The 22,025-nt window shown below is 40.9% G+C and overlaps 1 protein-coding gene across 4 annotated transcripts in view; it reads left to right on the top strand.

Annotated features, from left to right (window-relative positions):
* Positions 1 to 21,517, top strand: part of clip2 (CAP-GLY domain containing linker protein 2) — a 39,299-nt gene extending 17,782 nt beyond the window's left edge. Inside the window, exons 4-18 of one of the 4 annotated variants that reach the window (XM_029448717.1) lie at positions 4,887 to 5,011; positions 5,129 to 5,342; positions 7,053 to 7,235; positions 7,371 to 7,474; positions 7,678 to 7,738; positions 8,382 to 8,486; positions 11,054 to 11,428; positions 11,524 to 12,099; positions 12,183 to 12,240; positions 12,360 to 12,443; positions 15,275 to 15,431; positions 17,854 to 18,013; positions 18,669 to 18,857; positions 19,066 to 19,125; positions 19,218 to 21,517. In XM_029448717.1, coding sequence (XP_029304577.1) covers positions 4,887 to 5,011; positions 5,129 to 5,342; positions 7,053 to 7,235; positions 7,371 to 7,474; positions 7,678 to 7,738; positions 8,382 to 8,486; positions 11,054 to 11,428; positions 11,524 to 12,099; positions 12,183 to 12,240; positions 12,360 to 12,443; positions 15,275 to 15,431; positions 17,854 to 18,013; positions 18,669 to 18,857; positions 19,066 to 19,125; positions 19,218 to 19,229 — 2,463 coding nt within the window. In that variant the 3' untranslated portion in view covers positions 19,230 to 21,517. Of the gene's footprint in view, positions 1 to 4,886; positions 5,012 to 5,128; positions 5,343 to 7,052; positions 7,251 to 7,370; positions 7,475 to 7,677; positions 7,739 to 8,381; positions 8,487 to 9,536; positions 9,588 to 11,053; positions 11,429 to 11,523; positions 12,100 to 12,182; positions 12,241 to 12,359; positions 12,444 to 15,274; positions 15,432 to 17,853; positions 18,014 to 18,668; positions 18,858 to 19,065; positions 19,126 to 19,217 lie in introns of all 4 variants that reach the window. The other 3 variants (XM_029448716.1, XM_029448718.1, XM_029448719.1) reach the window with 3 other exon arrangements.
* The last annotated feature ends 508 nt before the right edge of the window (positions 21,518 to 22,025 follow it).

Below are 22,025 nucleotides of genomic sequence, written 5' to 3'. Positions count from 1 at the left end.
AATATAGATCTTCTTTATTTTGAGTTTTTATATTTATTTAAATGTGTGAGTGTGTGTGTGTGTGTGTATATATATATATATAAAATGATTTATTATTATTTTTTACATTAATTGTATAATTTGTTTCTTTCAGTCAAAGAAAACCCACTGCTTTATAAAAAAGGTTGTGGCAGTACACGACAACATATTACTTTTTTATTTTGGTGTAATTTATTTAATATATTTAATATTTACATTGTTTTCAGTATTTTTATTGAACATTACATTATATATCATAAATGATTTATACATGTTCTTTTCTTTATATATATATATATATATATATATATATATAAATAATAATATATTGAATATATATTTTGTTTAATTTTTTAATTTTTAGTATTTAAAGTCAAAGAAAATCCACAGCTTTAAAAAAGTAAATTTAAATAAATGTAGGATGTTCTCTGAGTAATCTTGTTAAATAATCATGATCTCAATATTGAGCAGAATAATCACGATTATGATTTTCACTACAGCCCTGTAGGACACGTTGCTGTCACACACTCATAGTTAAACTAGAGGCATCTGTGGATCTTACCAGAGCTGGTCCTGCTCACTTGAACTAAGATCAAATGTGTGGACGTCTGTGTGTTGGTGACTAAATAACAGACATTTAGAGATTGCCTAAAGAGCATGTTACTCAGAATATTTAAAAAAAACTGAACTGCAGGAATGTTTCCAAACAGGGAGCGAGCCTCGGAGGCGACACACATGATGAATGTCCCCATTTGCCTTGGCACCTTTGATGTGTGCGCAGCCACAGGAAGCTCAGCGCGGCCTCGGCTCTGCTGGCTGCAGCGTTTAACCAGAGGCTGTCTCTGCTGCTCTACACTTTGGTAAAGGTTAAACGGGTGTTCTCTTTCAGTGGATGCGATGTGGCCGGTGTTTATTCGGATACTTTGAAAGCCACTCAAATTGGCCACTAGTCTATGAAATTGTCCCCTTAACACAAACAAAACACGGCCGTAGGAGCATCATGTGGAGTACACGGAGTCTGAATGACTTTATAAACGGGATAAAAGAATAGATGTTCCCTTTACAAATGTCATTTCATGTGGTATGAGCTGGAAATCTTTAGAACAGCCAACCAACATGTTACTGGCTGATACTGTTTCATTAAACGCTCATTCACTTCATTCAAAACAGTTCTTACATTTCTTGACATGAATATGAAACAAGACAAAGTGTCTGCCGCCATTTTATCATCTCTGTGAGGCTGAACTTCATCACAGCAGCTGCTAACATGCTAACAATGCTTTGTAACATGCTCACAATGCTTTGCTAACATGCTAACAATGCTTTGTAACATGCTCACAATGCTTTGCTAACATGCTAACAATGCTTTGTAACATGCTCACAATGCTTTGCTAACACACTCACAATGCTTTGCTAACATGCTCACAATGCTTTGCTAACATGCTAACAATGCTTTGTAACATGCTCACAATGCTTTGCTAACATGCTAACAATGCTTTGTAACATGCTCACAATGCTTTGCTAACACACTCACAATGCTTTGCTAACACGCTCACAATGCTTTGCTAACACGCTCACAATGCTTTGCTAACATGCTCACAATGCTTTGCTAACAGGCTCACAATGCTTTGCTAACATGCTCACAATGCTTTGCTAACACACTCACAATGCTTTGCTAACAGGCTCACAATGCTTTGCTAACAGGCTCACAATGCTTTGCTAACATGCTCACAATGCTTTGCTAACAGGCTCACAATGCTTTGCTAACATGCTCACAATGCTTTGCTAACAGGCTCACAATGTTTTGCTAACACGCTCACAATGCTTTGCTAACGTGCTCACAATGCTTTGCTAACACGCTCACAATGCTTTGCTAACAGGCTCACACTGCTTTGCTAGCATGCTCACAATGCTTTGCTAACACGCTCACAATGTTTTGCTAACAGGCTCACAATGCTTTGCTAACAGGCTCACACTGCTTTGCTAACAGGCTCACACTGCTTTGCTAACATGCTCACAATGCTTTGCTAGCATGCTCACAATGCTTTGCTAGCATGCTCACAATGCTTTGCTAACATGCTCACAATGCTTTGCTAGCATGCTCACAATGCTTTGCTAGCATGCTCACAATGCTTTGCTAGCATGCTCACAATGCTTTGCTAACACGCTCACAATGCTTTGCTAACACGCTCACAATGCTTTGCTAACACACTCACAATGCTTTGCTAACACACTCACAATGCTTTGCTAACAAGCTCACAATGCTTTGCTAACACGCTCACAATGCTTTCATGGTCTAAATACTACACCTAACTACGATATACATTTATTAATACTTGTTTCAGATGTGTACATACATGTAAGAAGATCAGTTTGAGATATATTTGATGTTGCGTAAATGAATATAAATGAAGATACAAGCAAAACCAGCAGCATAATATTCTTCGTTTTGTTTCATATTCACATTTATATACATTTGTGGATCGTGACAAAAAACTGCAGGGTACGGGCGAGAACACCGAACAGAAAGTGCATAAGTGCCGTTGTCTCTGTAAAAACACATTTACAAAGTAGTGCCCAGGCGTAGTAACAAAAACATCAAGTAGATGTTTCACAGGATCATGAATGTCGGTACAAAGTTTCATAGCAATGCATCCTGAAGACTTCAGTCTGAAGTGTTGGTCCGACAGACCGTCAGCCCCGCAGCCATGCCGCTAGCCTCGCAAACACACCATCAGAATATTAAGTATTAATGCAAAGTTTCCATTTGGGGTCACAAGGAATTCACCAAGAATGATGGTGTACGTCTTTTTGAGTACAGATTTAAAGCCAAAGATTCCCCTAACATGAGATAAATCCAGCGCACCCCGTCTTCCTTTTATATACTTCTGCCTCACTGAGTTACTGATGTTGAATATAGTTTATGAAATGTAAATGTTTAGGAGTTTTCAGTAGGTTGTGGCATACGACATGTTATATCTAATTTATTTTGGTATAATTTATTTAATATATTGAATATTTATATTAATATTTAGCAGTTTTCAGTATTTTGTGGAACATTACAACAAATATCTTATCTTTATATATCTTTTTATATACTGTGTATATATATACAGTATATATTATCTAAATATTATATATATATATATATATATATATATATACAGTATATATTATCTAAATATTATATTATATATATATATATATATATACAGTATATATTATCTAAATATTATATTATATATATATACAGTATATATTATCTAAATATTATATATATATATATATATACAGTATATATTATATAAATATTATATTATATATATATAAATATTATATTATATATATATATATATACAGTATATATTATATAAATATATATATATATATAATATAATATATACTGTATATATATATATATATATATATATATACAGTATATATTATATAAATATATATATATAATAATAATATATACTGTATATATATATATATATATATACAGTATATATTATATAAATATATATATATATATAATATAATATATACTGTATATATATATATATATACAGTATATATTATATAAATATATATATATATATATAATATAATATATATATATATATATATATATATATATACAGTATATATTATATTATATATATATAATATAATATAATATTTATATGTATATATATATATATATATATGTATATATTGTGTCTTGTGTGTTTAGTCCTCGGGTTGGTGACTTAGTGTCTCATACATGTGGGCACCATGTGTGGAAGACATTCAGCATGTTGGCTGACCCCAGTGTGTGTGTGTGTGTGTGTGTGTGTGTGTGTGTGTGTGTGTGTGTGTGTGTGTGTGTGTGTGGGGGGGGGGGGGGGCTTTAGACAGGAAGCCAGCGTTCCTGACCAGGAAGCACCACAGCTGTGAGACGTGTCTAAGTGTTGACACAGGCAGAAGATTTTCCCGTTGAGTCATTGTTCACATTTCTTAAAACCTAAAAAAAAACTTCAATTCAAGAATAAGTGACGGGAATCTCAGTGTGTTGCTTCTGAGTGTGTATCACACGGGGAGAACCAGGAAGTGATTTCAGAGAGAGTAAAGATCAGGACCAGTAGACAGTAGAGACACTTTATCGTATGTGATGTCAGAGACATAAGATGCAGTACAGCTGCTGATCTTAAAGGAATAGTTCGAAGAGAAACTTCACAATCGGAGAGTTGGATCATCTTCAGCTCCCCCAAGGAGGACAGCCACCAGCCGTTAGCTTAGCTTAGCTTAGCTTAGCACAAACACTCTCAAAGACTGCTAGCTGGTCTCTGTCCAATGTTAACAACTTAATTAGATCAACGAACCAAAGTGCAAATGTTTTATGGGCGATCGTGTACTCGACTATTTCTTAAAAAATGATATATACATTTCTATATATATTTTAATATATATATATATATATTTATTATATATGTGTATCTATATATATAGATATATATATATATATAGATATATATATCTATATATATATATATATAGATATATATATATATATATTTATTATATATGTGTATCTATATATAGATATATATATATATATAGATATATATATCTATATATATATATATATCTATATATATATATATATATATATATAGATATATATATATATCTATATATATATATATATATATATCTCTATATATATATATATATATATATATATATATATATATATATATATATATATATATATATAGATATAGATGATTAACAAATATAAAACTGAGGTATGAAAAGTTGTGTAAATGCATTTTATTTGGGACTTTTGTATCTATAACATATATTTCCTGTTTTCTTTGCTGTAGGTGGGGGGCTCTAAGATGGGAGTCATACGCTACATGGGGGAGACAGACTTCGCTAAAGGGGAATGGTGTGGGGTCGAGCTGGACGAGCCTCTGGGGAAGAACGATGGTGCCGTGGCTGGTACAAGGTACACACACACACACACACACACACACACACACACAGACACAGTGTGTGTGCTGCTCACATGTGAAGCTGTTCGGTGCTGAACACACTCCCTGACTTCCTGCTTCTCTCCCTGCAGATACTTCCAGTGTTTTCACAAGTTTGGCCTGTTTGCTCCGATCCACAAGGTGATCCGCATCGGCTTCCCCTCCACCAGCCCGGCCAAGGCCAAGAAGAGCAAGCGGATGGCCATGGGGGTTTCCTCTCTGGCCCACAGCCCCAGCAGCTCCTCCATCAGCTCCGTCAGCTCCGTGGCCTCCTCCGTGGGCGGACGGCCGAGCCGGACGGGACTGGTAAGACACTCTGAGAGCCGATTAAAGGGACAGTTCCACACTTTGGGGATTCCTTAGCGCTCTTCTCATCTGACTCTTGGCGAGAAAGCAGAAAAGCAAAACCTCCTGATACGACATTATAAAAGAAGAAGAAAGATAATTAAATAATGAGTCTGAATGAAATAGAATAGAAGAATAAAGTGCTTTCCTTCTTTAATACAAATAAAGTGAAATAATAATAAATAATATCGTCGTTAAAGTCAATTATTAAGTATTTAAACTTTATTTAATGCCAAAACCAAAGTTACAAAAACACAACAAGTTTCAACACAAGTTATAAATAAATATTCTGCTAATATATGTTAAATAAGATAAAGTAAGATGCTTTAAACTCTGAGGATGCTCACTGTTCGTGTTACATGTGTGTGATGTACAGTTCCCACAGTGCTGACGATGAGAGGCCTCATTGTCTGAGGTCCTCCCGTATCAGCTGAGTTAATAATTAGCATGTTGTCGCCGTGAAGCTGATTCACTGACGCAGCTTCACAAAGAATGTTTTGTGGCCGCCGATCTGAAGTCGTGTGATTCACAAAAGATGTTACGGTAAAGATAATAAAATGCAAACACCGTGCCACGGTTCACGTTTACCGAGAGAGAAACGTTCTCAGGCCCCGAGCTGCAGATCTCATGTTTGCAGAAGACCTTCAGCTGCAAAATAAGAGCGGGATTTAAAGACGAGAAAAAGAAAGTGATTAAATGCATCATCAGTGGAAAGTCTGGGCGTGACCCCCCCCCCCCCCCACTATAAATGTGCCCAGTTTCCACAAACGCAGATAATTTCACTGTAAATGTTTTTGGCTATTAGCTGTTTTTGCGATGAGGCTCATTTCAATAGAAAGGGAGCACTCCGCGCCACATGTTGTATTAGCTCATTTAAAGGAGTGCTAATCTCACAGGAGCTGATTGTTTGGCACTAATCCATCGTCTTTAAGACTAATCATCTCAGGAATGTCTGGCAACAATCTAAAATGAACTGCACATCAAGGCTTCGCACATTGATTTTAGCTTCTGGTTGCAGGCTGCTGCTGTTGGCAGTAGTGTGTGTGTGTGTGTGTGTGTGTGTGTGTGTGACAGTAAAGGATCCAGACGATCACTCTGCACAACATATTCTTAATCTTCACTCCATCGTGTCCTGGTGAAGAAAACTTATTCTGTAATATAATAATCTGAACTGAAGCGATGTCACCGGTCAGGCAGGAATCCTGTCAAAGAGCGCCCTCTGGTGGTCAAAGGCAGCGCTGCAGCTGAAGTACAACAACACAAGCAGTCACATGTCCCTGAGAGGATCAGAGGAAAACAAAAGGAGAACATTTATAGTTTAAAGACTCATGTTGCCAAATTTATAGAAAACGAACGACGAAGCTGCTTCCACACGCCTTGTTCTCTCTCGCATGAGAAGCTCTGCCTCCGTGTTTTAATCTGCGATCACATGAAAGCCGTAGTTACGTCAGGTTCACACAACAATCCTTCCATGATCACGTCTCTGATCAGCTGACCCAGAGATATCCTCTGATCATTAAATATTTATATTATATGATCAGAGATATATGTATGTGATCCTAACCAGATGTGATGTGAGTGGCCCTGATACACACTTCCTCTTTGCTCCCTCACACATGTCCCTGCTTCCCTCTGCTTGTTCCTAATGTCTCATGTCCTCTCTGTCGTCAGCTGACGGAGACGTCGTCACGCTACGCCCGTAAGATCTCGGGCACCACGGCGCTGCAGGAAGCCCTGAAGGAGAAGCAGCAGCACATCGAGCAGCTTCTGGCCGAGAGGGACATGGAGCGAGCCGAGATGGCCAAGGCCACCAGCCACATCTGCGAGGTGGAGAAGGAGCTGAGCGTCTTTAAGGTGCAGCATGTGCAGGTACGACACTCATATTACACACGTCTGCTGCTAGATTCAACCTGAAGCACCGCACGGGGAATTACGCAGCACAACATCTGCTGCGTGTCCCATAAACAACCTTCTTCCTACTCTGCGCAGTACGTGTCGGAGAACGAGAGCAACCTGCAGCAAGTCAAAGCCCTGCTGGCCAGCACGCAGAAGGACAAGCTGGAACTGACCAATCAGCTGGAAGAAGAGAAAAGGTGAGAATCACTGTTCTTACTGGATATATTCTTAAACCCTTGTTCCTCTCATTATCTGTAGAAAAGAAAAGATTTAGAGAAATAAACTGCAACAATAATATGCAACATGTGATGATGATGATGATGATGATGAGGAGCATGTTTACATCCTGCTGTGTGTGCACCATGCTGCTCTGCAACACATCTCACACTCTGGTTTACAGGAAGGTGGAGGACCTCCAGTTCAGAGTGGAGGAGGAGTGCATCACCAAAGGAGACCTGGAGGTATCTATCAGCGTTATTAACACCTGTAACCTCTGCTATACGTGCTTCCACGTGCTGCAGTGTGCTCGCTAACATCACGCACCAGGAGAAGGTAGAAGGTTTAGACTGCAGACAGGTTGAGGGAGACGCTGTCTCTGCATTTAGCCTCCACATGTAACACACACGTGACATTATTACTACAGCTGCTGTGTGTACGGTCCAACACTGACTAAAAGCATCAGGGCGTCAGTTAGTGTCTGACTCCACATGTTCTGTCGCTCTCAGACAACATTTATTCATATATACTTTCAATAAGCTGTGAAACGCAGATGAATCCACGTTTGGTGCTGCAGAGTGTTTACCGTGTGTGTGTCACATGTACATGCACACAGCACTTTGCGTTGGCGATACATGAACATGACGATAACACTTATGATCCCGTCATGATTTAACAATCTCATCAAATGTAAAGTGCGTGAACATCCAGCACATCATTGAAGCGGATACTTTGTATATGAGTGCAGACTGTATTCACCAGGCTTCCCTCTCTCGCCATGAGATCCCTCGCTGCAGTTTGTCCTCTCTTCTTCTTCTTCTTCTTCTTCTTCTTCCTTTCTACCACTCTTTTGTTCCTCTGTGTCTTTCTCTTTGTCTCTCTCTGTAGACTCAGAGGAAATTGGAGCGTTCCCATATCCGTCAGCTTGAGCAGAGCCTGCTCCTCGAAAAGTCGAGAGCAGAGGCGCTTCACAAAGACTTAGAGAAGAGGAGGGTAACAGAGCACGAGCCCTCTGCCTGCAGCCTGTGTGCTTCTGCAGCTGTCTGCAAGTCATACCACGCTCCACCTGTCCAAAGTCACATCCAATCAAACTAGAGATATATTCAAAATGATTTAAAACCTGACATCACTCAGTTATTATTATTATTATTATTATTATTATTATTATTATTATTATTCACTATCTGTGTAAAGATTTGTGTTCATGACTTAAGAACAGCTGAAAACAAGTGAAAGAAAAGTTGTGGCGGGTGTTGGTGTAATACTGATGTCGGCCACACGAGGCAGACGAGCAGCTCTGTGTTCTGTGTTATACTGATGTAAGAGTCATAACACCAAAGCTTTGAGTCTCTTCTAAACATTATGATCCACCTGCCACTTCTTTTCTTCTACACTTGAGAGTAAAGACTCTCACATTCTTCACATTCTTCACATTCTTCACATTCTTCACATTCTTCATGAATACAGGAAAGAAAACTATTTAGGACTTGCAGAAAAATCTAGAACATTCCCTTATCTTTTAATATATGTCTGAAGTGTGCTGCGTAACGTCGGTGCCCCGCGCAGAGTAACAACATCACATTATCACACAAACATACGTCTTCATCTGTCTCTCCTTCATCCCTTCCCCATCTTATAATGAATCCCAGCGACGATGCTCCTCACGTGGACCAGAGCTTCCCCCGAGACACCGTCAGCTGCTGCAGCGTCACCTGTCGTCTGTTGCAGGAGCTGCGCTTCAGTTTTATAAATTGGGATCAGCAGCTGCATTACGTTTATTACATCCTTCCCTTTTAGCTCTGGAGACCGTCTGGGATTATTGTTAATGGGATTCATCAGTGGTGCGAGACACACCTGGTGCTAACGCCTGTTTAGCACCAGGAGTCCTGCAGCAAAGGAAGTGCTTTGCACCACGTTGACGTGCACTGCTGCACTTCAGAGAGGAAACTAGAACTTGGCGTCTCAAATCAAACAATCAAAAGATAAGAAAAGACTTTGAAACGCTGGGTTCCTGCTCGCAGTAAGTTCTGCTTCTGCCAACAGGGAAGGTGCTCTCACGCTGCAGCGTCCTTGAGGTTGGGTAAGAGAACCAAGGTGAACAAAAAGAAAAAGATTTGATCTTGTTTTGGCTTTGATCGTCTGCTGATCTATCTCAATTCTTGACTTCAAATCCACTTCAGATGCTGTGAAGGACATTAATCTTGCACCGACTCTTTTCACTTTCTCACTCTGTGAATCTGAACGCTGTTCACACGACTCGTGTCCCTGTGACGTCTGGCAGATGTTTCCCCACATGGTGGAAGTTAAGACGTGTGCAGCAGGTCCTCTTACTCCCTGTCGTTGGGTCTAAGTGTGTGGAGGATGTTTGCAGCTGTGTGTGTGTGTGTGTGTGTGTGTGTGTGTGCAGGTTTGCTTTGTTATATTTGCTTGGCTGCTTGTAGATGATCAGAGAATGGCTGCGCTCTCCTCTCATCTTCACTTCTCAGATATCTGGACAGTGACACATCTCAAACTACTAACCACTGTAGTCGTTCATAAACAAACATTAATCAAACTTATCGGCCAAAAACTCAACTTTTCTTGAATTTCTTTATTTTCAAATGAACTTAAATAAACTTGGCACAATAATTGACACTAATCCTAAATTATAAAACACATAAATCTGATATTTTACTGCCTTTTAATCGCTGCAAATGCATTTATGTTGTAAATGCTTTATACAACATTAACTTCAGTCATGCAATCTCTCAAATGATTCATAAATATAAACATTAACTTTAATAAAATATAAACATTAAGTGTAATAAAATATAAACATGAAGTGTAATAAAATATAAACATTAAATGTAATAAAATATAAACATTAAGTGTAATAAAATATAAACATGAAGTGTAATAAAATATAAACATGAAGTGTAATAAAATATAAACATTAAGTGTAATAAAATATAAACATTAAATGTAATAAAATATAAACATTAAGTGTAATAAAATATAAACATTAACTGTAATAAAATATAAACATTAAGTGTAATAAAATATAAACATTAAATGTAATAAAATATAAACATTAAGTGTAATAAAATATAAACATTAAATGTAATAAAATATAAACATTAACTGTAATAAAATATAAACATTAAGTGTAATAAAATATAAACATTAAATGTAATAAAATATAAACATTAAGTGTAATAAAATATAAACATTAAATGTAATAAAATATAAACATTAACTTTAAGATAGATATATAGATATATATATAATCTTGAGTGTGGGCGTAGTGGAGCCCCGATGGCGCTCAGCAGGATTTATAAACACGGATACTGAGTCGTTCAGGAGACTAAATGTTTGTCACTGTCCACATGCTGATGTCATTTGTTTGTGCTGTTTATTCACTGGAATGCATTTGAACATCTCCGATCTTTGCAAAGATCTTCAGGGTTCCTCTGAGTTCTTTGGAATGACGTCGTTCAGCTGCAGGGTCTCACCTGCCTCCTTTTGAAAGGCCCTCCTGTCGTTATGGTAACAGTGATGGATGTTGTTTCTTTCCTCGTCAGCAAACCACCGTTGAAGAGCAGAGTCGTATCGTGCAGCTGGAGGAGGAGCTGAACCTCCGGAGAACTGAGATGGAGAACCTCCAGGTGAAACTCCGAGGGTCCGACTCCAGCTCGCAGCAAGCCGACGACACCCCGGGGTCGGACGCCCAGCCGGAGACCCTCGTCTTGCGCGCGCAGCTGGTGTCGGTGGGCCGCGAGCACAGCAAGGAGAGCAGCGAGCTTAAAGACAAGTACGAGACGGCGTTGGCGGCGAGCCAGCAGGATATTGCCTCGCTGAAGGTGGAGCTGGATAGCAAGAGCCAGGAGGTCAGTGAGGTGAAGCAGAAGGTCCAGGACGCCAACAAGGAGAATATGGAAATGATGGACACCTGGAAGGTATTCTGATACATACATCTTTTTATTATCATTTTTATTTTATTTTGAGGTTTCGACGGGTTTGATCTAATAGTTCTTCTCTCTTCCCTCTGCAGGTTAAATTTGACTCTCTAATGATCCAGCACCAGCGCTCCTTGGAGGACCTGAAGGCCTCCTTGTGCAGCGATCGTCCTCCTCCTGTGGGCCAAGAGCCGGACGCCCAGGAGCTGAGAGCCTCTCTGGAGAGCCTGAAGACGGAGTACCAGCTGGAGCTGGAGAACCTCAAGGCCAAACACAAGATCGAAGTCGCCATCCTCAGCAAGGAACGGGAAGACTTCTGCGCTCGTCTTCAGGAGGCCAAAGGCCAGCTGGCTGAGGGCAACCACACATGGAGGACCGAGCTCGAGGCCAAGAGCAGCAAGCGGGCCCTGGAGGAGGCCAGCGAGAAGCAGCAGACGGCGGAGCAGAGGCTGGCGGAGATGGAGACGCTTTACATGGTGCAGGACAAAAGCACAGCGGAGCTGAGGGAGAGACTGGAGCTGTCGGAGAAGAAGATGGCGGACCATCAGGCTCTGCAGAAGGCCCAGGCAGAGAGCCAGGAGGACATCCAGAAGCTGGAGGAGCAGCTGAGGGTGACGGCCAACCAGCTGCAGGCCATCCAGGCGGACCGCTACACATCCCATGATGCAAACGTGAGAACTGAGAAAGGCAACAGCGAGTGTTGATGAGCCGTCACTGCTTTGATTTAAGATCTCAACTCTTTCTCCTGTTTCAGGTGATCGGGGATAACGACATTTCAGAAGAGAAGATGAAGCTAAAACAGAATATCGAAGGTAAACATCATGTTTTCATTTATGTATTACAGACTTTGTAACATTCCCCTTCTTCAGTGCACTAACTGTGTTTTCTTTGCTCCAAGCGAGACACTGACGGCCATTTTGTTTGTCTTCAGAAACGATGGAGAAGTTGTTGAAAAGGGAAAAAGAAGTGTCAACTCTCTCTGCGCAGGTGGAAGCCTTCAAGTCCCAGATGGGAGGTAAATGTGAAGTTCAGACCTTCTACAGGCTCTGATGTCTTTACTGAAGCTTTCACCTCAAGAAACCTTAAATATCATCACCACACAAAGTTCTCTCTCCACACTCACTGACCGCTGATAACGAGTAGCTCTGTGTCGCCTGAAGGTCCGTCCACATCCTACTGAGGACCAAGACACACACTGTAGTCTCATGTTGTGTCTCTGTGTAGTTATTTGTGTCTTTGTGGTCACTTTGTGTCTCTTCCTGGTTGGTTCGTGTTTCTTTGTAGTTACTTTGTGTCTCTTTGTAGCCACTTTGTAGTCTCTTTGTAGTCTCTTTGTAGTCATTTTGTGTCTCTTTGTGTCTCTTTGTGTCTCTTTGTAGTTTCTTTGTGTCTCTTTGTGTCTCTTTGTAGTCTCTTTGTAGTCATTTGGTGTCTCTTTGTAGTCATTTTGTGTCTCTTTGTAGTCATTTGGTGTCTCTTTGTAGTCATTTTGTGTCTCTTTGTAGTCATTTGGTGTCTCTTTGTAGTCATTTTGTGTCTCTTTGTAGTCATTTGGTGTCTCTTTGTAGTCATTTTGTGTCTCTTTGTATTCACTTTGTGTCTCTTTGTAGTCATTTTGTGTCTTTGTGTCTCTTTGTAGTCACTTTGTGTCTCTTTGTAGTTACTTTGTGTTACTCTGTGTGTCTCTTGTGTTACTTTGTGTCTATTTGTGTCTCTTTGTTTCACTTTGTGTTACTTGTTACTATTTGTGTCTTTTTTTGGTTGTTTTGTTTCTTTGTGTTTCTTTGTAGTCATTGTGAGTCTCTTTTTGTCTCTGTGTAGTCGTTTGTGTCTCTTTGTGGTCATTGTGAGTCTCTTTGTAGTCATTGTGAGTCTCTTTGTGGTCATTGTGAGTCTTTGTAGTCATTGTGTGTCTTTGTAGTCATTGTGAGTCTCTTTTTGTCTCTGTGTAGTCGTTTGTGTCTCTTTGTGGTCATTGTGAGTCTCTTTGTAGTCATTGTGAGTCTCTTTGTGGTCATTGTGAGTCTTTGTAGTCATTGTGAGTCTTTGTGGTCATTGTGAGTGTCTTTGTAGTCATTGTGAGTCTTTGCAGTCATTGTGAGTCTTTGTAGTCATTGTGAGTCTCTTTGTGGTCATTGTGAGTCTTTGTAGTCATTGTGAGTCTCTGTAGTCATTGTGAGTCTCTTTGTGGTCATTGTGAGTCTTTGTGGTCATTGTGAGTCTTTGTAGTCATTGTGAGTCTTTGTGGTCATTGTGAGTCTTTGTGGTCATTGTGAGTCTCTTTGTGGTCATTGTGAGTCTTTGTAGTCATTGTGAGTCTTTGTAGTCATTGTGAGTCTCTTTGTGGTCATTGTGAGTCTTTGTGGTCATTGTGAGTCTCTTTGTGGTCATTGTGAGTCTCTTTGTGGTCATTGTGAGTCTTTGTAGTCATTGTGAGTCTTTGTAGTCATTGTGAGTCTTTGTGGTCATTGTGAGTCTTTGTGGTCATTGTGAGTCTCTTTGTGGTCATTGTGAGTCTTTGTAGTCATTGTGAGTCTCTGTAGTCATTGTGAGTCTTTGTGGTCATTGTGAGTCTTTGTGAGTCTTTGTGGTCATTGTGAGTCTTTGTGAGTCTTTGTGGTCATTGTGAGTCTTTGTAGTCATTGTGAGTCTCTGTAGTCATTGTGAGTCTTTGTGGTCATTGTGAGTCTTTGTAGTCATTGTGAGTCTCTGTAGTCATTGTGAGTCTTTGTGAGTCTTTGTGGTCATTGTGAGTCTTTGTAGTCATTGTGAGTCTTTGTGGTCATTGTGAGTCTTTGTAGTCATTGTGAGTCTCTGTAGTCATTGTGAGTCTTTGTAGTCATTGTGAGTCTTTGTGGTCATTGTGAGTCTCTTCCTGGTAGTTTCGTGTCTCTCTGTGTGACGTGTTGTCGGGAGAGGGGGATTGTAGTTTCAGCAGGTCGTGTTTGGTGTTTTGTCATTTGAAATCTGAAATGTCTCAACATATAAACTCATCATCCGTGTGATGACCTTCGTTAGTCACTGCTCCGTGCAGCGCTCTGTGCAGGAACCTCTTCTTCATGCTGAGTTCACTGCAGCCGCTCGTCTTCATCTTCACCGTCTTTTGAAAACTTCCGTCACATCAAAAGAACACGACGCACTTCCTGACGCTCACATAATCAAATTGACTTTGAAGAACAGATTGTGAATTATTTAAAAAGGAGAAGAAGTATTATTACGTTATAGAGCCCAACATCCACAGTCCTCCTCGGAGAACGTGTCTGCAGTGACACGCGTTGTGTTCCCTCTCAGGGAACACAACGCGTGTCTGCAGTGACACGCGTTGTGTTCCCTGAGAGGGAACAATAACACAAAGAGCCACTTTCAAACCAGAAAGAATGTAACTTTGATATTAGCTCAGCACGAGGCCCGTGGACGTGTGTCTTCACATAATAATAATAATAATAATAATAATAAATTGTATTTGTAAAGCGCCTTTCAAAGCTAAAAGCAATCTCAAGGCGCTGCAATGCAGGACGACAACAACAACAACAACAGACATAAGATTTTACAGAAAGGCTTTTGTGAAAAGGTTTTTAGTTCCTTCTTGAAGCTTGGTCCTGGGGGGGTGGAGCAAAGTTTCTTCAGAGGAGCGGAGGTTGCGTGTGGAGGTTTGTTGGGGGAGGAGTTCCTTGAGGTAGGGAGCAACAACAAGCTGAACTCTGAATGAGCGTTTTACCTGGTGTGTGTCACACTTAATGATGGACAGTGTGACATCGCTGTAGTTGATTATACCGCAGGAGGAAGTCCTGGCAGCCTGCCATAAAAACTAATCAAATGAAATGCTGTTTGTTTCTCCTCCACCAGCTCTGGAGGGAAAGGTTCGCGCAGGAGAAAAGAGAGCCGACGCTCTGGCGAAGGAGAAGATGCGCGTGGAGTCGGAGCTGGAGTCCATGACCAAGAAGTCCCATGATGCCTCTGGGCAGCTGGTCAATATCAGCCAGGAGCTGCTGAAGAAAGAGAGGTACGGAGACACAGCTGTATCGATTTTACAATCTGCCTCAGCACTTACTGGAGGATGTTCCCCGCACATGCAGACACGACGCACCAAAGTACAGCACAGAGACGTTTACACAATGATCCATCTTTTCTGATTTAACACTTATTATAGAGCACACAAACACACCATGAATAAATACATAAATATACACAAGTACAATGTAAAAATATACATTTTACACAGAAGAAGATTCTTTCCATGACAAAGATGTCATAAAGTATTCAGCAGTAATATTTGTGGGTGTTGAATGTTGAAAGTCCAGACTTAACTTTCATTTAAAACTTTTATACACGGGGGAAATATGTTCTGTAAACAGTAAAACATTATAAAATATATTGAGAAAGAGTAATACAAAGCAATTACCTGTTATATATATTCTGCTTCCACTGTGCATGTGATTACTTATTAATAACCCCTGTAGGGGCGCTCAGCAGCCCTATGATATTATACTACAGTCATATGAGAAGATTATAATAAATAATTATATTTATATATATAGATTAGGAGATAGAGAAAAAGAGGGGAGAGAGAGAGAGAGAGAGAGACACAGAGGGAGAGAGGAGAGAGAGAGAGGAGAGGAGATAGAGAGAGAGGAGAGAGAGAAGAGAGAAAAGAGGGAGAGAGACAGTGAGAGAGAAGAGAGAGACAGAGAGGGAGAGAATAATAGAAAGACAGAGGGAGAGGATAAGAAAATGTAGAATAGATAAAAGAGGGAGAGACAAAGGAGATAGAAGATATGATACAGAGGATGTATATAATATTATATATAAATACATATTTATATATTATATATATATATTATATATAAATATGTATATATATTATATATAAATTATATATAAATATATATATATATATATATATATATACACACACATTTATATATAATATATATATAAATATGTATATATATTATATATAATTGTAGGCATTAAATTTATTTTCCTGATGAGTTTATGTCTCAATCTGTAGTTTCAAGTCTTCTTCAACATGATGTTCATTTAGTAACTGATGGAAACATTTAGAGTAGAATAGATATAAAGCAGCGTCTCTTCAGAGCTAAGATGGCCGAATGAATTTAAAACGTTTGTCCACAAAGTGACGGAGACTACGTCCACTTCTTATCCACAGTCTATGAAGAGAACACATGACAAGCCGTATTATTATTATTATTATTATTATTATTATTATTATTATTATTATTATTATTATTATTATTACTACTCTGTAGAGCTGAAGGGCAGCGATGGATGATAGATGCATATAGAAAGATCTCCTGGTGGCTGAAACACTGATATTCAGCAGATGAAGTGTGTTAAACTTTAATGAGGTTCATTATATTATTAGCTGAAGTGGTATGTTCAGGGACTTCCTGTGCAGCTCGTTATTTTCAGCTGTCCTCCCACCAGAGAACCTCCGGGTCCTTTGAGATCAGGGCGCAGTACCTGTAGATGTCGTACTCGTCTTCAGGCACGCTTGAAGGGAAGAGACGTGCAGAGCTTTGTCCAGCAGGAGTCCACACACTCTGAGACAGACGGGTGTAACGGTCTTACATTACTGGCTCACTTACATTATGCAGTTCTTACATTATTGATGGTTAGGATGTTAGTGCTACAAGGCACTAAGAATAAGTGCTTTCGTCTTCATCGTCTCTGCAACAATTGTGTTACATGCACTAAATACATGCAGCATCCTTTGTCCCTCGTTAGTGTTATTATAGCTTCCTCCATGTTCCTGCTGCTTTTAGGGAATTAAACTCGTGCATCCCCTCAAGACATCATTGGATACTTCAAGAAAGCCAATTACTAGTAAGTCCTGTGGTAGAAGCAAACACTACTACAGTCCAGTACACCTGCACGTCACTGGATATACATCATGTTCCTGCTCTCAGCTGCGTCATGGTGCAGAAACACTTTCACCTGCGTGCACCGAGGACGTGTCCACTTGGTGGCAGCAGAAACCAGCTGTGACACGACACTGACGTGTATATCTATCTATCTATCTATATCTATATCTATTATAGACAGACTGTGCTACACTTAGTTATCTGACACATTGTTGATATAGAGATATTAGTGTGTGTGTGTGTGTGCATCAGTTGATACACACAGATATTAGTGTGTGTGTGTGTGTGCATCAGTTGATACACAGATATTAGCATCTATCCAGCAGCAGTCTGACACGGAGCTGCAGCCGCCTGCACAGCCCCCCCAGGCCGGACTGCCTCATAGATAACTCACATCCTGGGGGGGTGAGCTTTAAATGATAATAACCTTTGTGCACGTTCTGAGCAGATCTCATATCATGGCTTTGCTTCTGTATCAGTTTCTTGATGTATTGCAGAACCACCAATGTTACGCCCACGCTCTGACGTTTTATATTCCAGGAGTCTGAATGAACTGAGGGTGTTACTCCTGGAAACACACCGCCATTCACGGGACATGGAGAAAGACCTGAACCGAGACGTGCACAAGGCCGAGTGGAAGGTGAAGGAGCAGAAGCTTCAGGAGGACATCAAGACTCTGCGGGAAAAGTTGCTTTTACTGGTGAGGAAGGACTTTGAGAGGATGGAACACATCTTGCAGACTTTTATCTTCCATATTATAGAAATGTTCTCGTTTCTAACTCCCAAGCAAGTCTAACATAACACGCACAGAAGGTTTGATCCATCTCCCGTGTCGTGTGGGAGACATCGAGCTCTCTGACCAATGGGAATACATTGGTTAAAGGAATAGTTTGACATTTTGGGAAATTCCCATATGCTAAGCTAAGCTAATGGGCTCCTGGCTCCAGCTTCATATCACAGAGTGACATGTCGATGTTTTCATCTAACTCCCGGCAAGAAAGCAAATAAGTGACTTTCCTAATATGGCTCCTGCAGAGCCACATGACTGAGCGGTATTAAACGTGGAGTATTCCTTTTAAAACTCATTGCCAAAGGACGTCCCTGCACTGCATCAGTTGAACCCCTAATGTGTAGCTTTATAGCTTGTAGTGTGAAGAGCACTGCCAGTCACTGTGTTTATATATTCCCCGTGTAATCTGTGCCAGCTGAGATGATCCCTGCGAGGACATTTAGCATGTTTGAATATGAAACGTGCTCTTCGTGTATAATAATAATCTTTGTCCTCCAGATGTGAAATCACACGTGGTTTAACAGCCGGCGCTGGTTTATATATTCCTGCCTTGTGTGCGTTTCAGGGTCGGGAACGGTCTTCACCCGACCACCGGCGGTACTCCATGATGGACGCCTCCGTGCTGGACTCAGAAATGAGCCGCCTCCGCCAGCGGCTGCTCGGCACTGAGGACGCCCTGAGGAACGCCATGGACCACAACCAGCAGGTGGACCAGCTGGTCCAGGCCATGCGCAGGCGTCCAGACAAAAGCCCGGTAAAACCTTCACATATATAACGCATCATTTCACTGTGAGGCAGAGTTCTTACAGGAAACACGTACATAATCTGAATTAAATAAGCACTCTGCCTTTTGCATGGGAATTTAAACATCTAAATAATACAGATATGTGTTGAAATGTTCCTTTAAGTCCACTTCCCGCTGAACGAATGGGCTGCGTTGACACTTGGTGACTGTTTTCCAGGTGCACGGTGCAAATTCAGCCAATGGGATTCATCAGCAGGAGTCAGGCAGCACTCGAGATGTTGGTATTATCTCATCACATTTAAAGCATCCTGTGAGTGTGATGATCTTTCTCTCCCGTCGGTGCTGAGACGTGTGTTTGTACCTTTTCAGGAGCAACACTGATGTGAGCAGAGGAGGTCAGACTGAACCGGGACACGCTGAGGTGCGTCTGAAAGAAAAGCTCGTGCCACGTTTCCTCCTGCGACGGACGCCTGAAGAAGATTTCAGTTTACAGTTAAAACCAAAACAGCGAATCTCCATCTCCAGTGAATTTATGTGTTGTTGCAGAAAGCACCTATTAGCCAATCGTGAAGACCGCTTACAGTACTATAAATTATAAACAGGAAATGGGACTCGCACGTGAAGAGATGTCATCGGTACAACTCCTGAGAACGTACAGTGTGGAAACTTTTGATGCTTTACAGTAGTTAGAACATTTAAATGCACAAGTTGCCGGGAACTCTGTGACAATTCTTAATTTTGAACCGGACGGCTGAAGGACAACGACGTGAAGACGAGAAGACGAGAAGGAGAGAAGGAGAGGGTCTCAGTCGCTTCGTTGGTTTTATTTATGACTTTGTTATAACCCTCTCTGGGCGAGCCGTGTTGGTGATACTCAGAGCAACTCAAGGATGACTGAATATGATTTTTAGGGCTCATTTTGTCACTTTACTTATTATCATCAGTCGGTCAGTCTGTCCAGTGTTCTCTCTCGCTTTAGTGTACGATATGATCCATAACTGTGGGTGACTGGTGTTAATGGAAGTATTAAAAAGGACTGTTAAAGGAATACTCCACACAACATCTGTCTTGATTACCAAACACAAAGCGTAGCTGTGAAAAGCTTTTAGTTTCCTCCTTCAGGTTCAATCTGTTTCTGTTCTAAAGGTGTTTTCTTCTAATCCTCTTCTGTCTCCACGAGTCTGACACTCCGTTACAAAGTGTGCAGCCTGGATAACATCAAGAGCAGGTTATGAATTATCCTGAATTAATATTTACTCTGCAAACCTTTTAGATTTGTTTCTTTAAGGAAGAACAACACGGTGTCTCGGTGAAACAAAGAGAAGCTCCCTCTGGCGTCCTCTGACTCCCTCATCACGCTCATATAACATTACAAACATCTCATTCTGTTTCCTGTTACCTTAAACAGCTTGTGTTCACACGGATTCTTTCATCGAGACGGTCGTATCAGAGTTCATGCAACAACTGGCGGCGTCTGCAGAGGCGTTAACAGATGTAGTTCAAAGCAGCTCCTGCTCGCTCCACACACACACACACACACACACACACACACACACACACACACACACACACACACACACACACACACACACACACACACACACACACACACACACACACACACACACACACACACACACAGCAGGAAGGCTTCAGCGTGAACGTAGATGTAGAACGTGTTAACGTGCAGTTTACTATTAACATACTGTAAAGCAGGGCTGTCCAAAGTGGGGCCCGCGGGCCCAGATTGACCCTGTTATTTTTTAATCTGATCATGGCGAGCAGAGTGACACTTTGCACACGGACAAAATGCATTTTAATTACGAGAACTTGGGATGCGAGGACTCTTTTGCATCTTCATACAATCGGCGTTTGCTTTTGGCCCGTGGCACCTTTAGGATTCAGTTTGTGCACCAGACTCAACTGTCAGGATGTTTCAACTGTGTTAGTTTGGAACTCGCCGCTCCACCATCCGGCCGAAAGCTGCCACAAGTTCTTATGAATCACCAACGAATGCTTATTGTAAAGTGTAAACCCTCCCCGTGGACGAGGAGCGTGCAGTTACAGGACTGACAGAGGGGTCCTCGCCTCACGTGTCGGTAAGACTGATAAAAAGCTTCTTTCAAGCCGTTGCACATCAGTGCTCCGACTTAATGAACCTGGAAGCCTCCTGAATGCAGCTGAGCGACGGGACAGCAGGTTATTGGATGCATATAGTGAATTATTCCAGACGTGATCTCTTAAACTCTGTCCGACCCTGTAACCACACGTCTCAGGACAGACTCCATCCATACGAGTATGAACTACATCAGGTGCACAGCGGTCCTGTTTGATGCTGCATCTGAAGGGCCGCTGTACACCGCTACAACCCAAACAATGTCTGTAACTCATCCTTCCCCGGGTTCACATCTGGATTTTATTTGCAAAACTGTTATAAACACGTGTATAATTGATCCTGTAAGTCTTCCAAATATTGTTTTATCCTTAACTAAACCTTCTGGTGGTCGTCATCGGTTGCTGTGCAGGAGACGTCACACGCAGGGCAGCGGAGACACAACTTACATCTTCCATTGGATATTGTACATGGCCTTTTGTGCTGGAGGGTTCAAACCCTTTGGATTATTGCTGCAATGGGTTCGGAGATTGAATCATTAAATATTAACAATGTGGGTAAGGGCTGGTGGTGTTTCATTTCACACGCTTTCACTTCTGTACGTTTGGAGACAGGTACACTTCTACAGATTCAGAGTGGCGTCAGATTTCAAACCACTAAGAGGTTGGTGGTTTGGGAAGTTCTGCCAGAAACCAAAACCATTTATCACACACACACACACACACACACACACACGGTATTAAGATGAGGTGATGAGAAGACGAAGCAATAATTGGTTTATGTGGAAAGAAACGGGCTCAACCTCCTGACATCCAGACGTCGCATGTTTATTTACAATCTTTGGATGTGTAACCTCCGCACGTATCACTGTTACTGGCTGGCCCTGGAGAATGTCAGGTCTCAGCCACACGTCCCAGTTTTAGCTGGAGGGCAAACGGGTTACGCTGGTGACATTTGAATAAATAAGTGCTTACTTTTTTGCAGGAGAAATAAAAAATAAAAAGCACAGGACACGTGAAGCACAGGCACAAATACGTTTTCACTAAATATTTCTGCTAAATGTA

Source organism: Cottoperca gobio, chromosome 14 (genome assembly GCF_900634415.1).
Source record: "Cottoperca gobio chromosome 14, fCotGob3.1, whole genome shotgun sequence".
In the NCBI taxonomy this organism is placed as follows: domain Eukaryota; kingdom Metazoa; phylum Chordata; class Actinopteri; order Perciformes; family Bovichtidae; genus Cottoperca; species Cottoperca gobio.
Note: the sequence above shows the minus strand (reverse complement) of the source record. Positions and strands in the feature narration are given on the sequence as shown.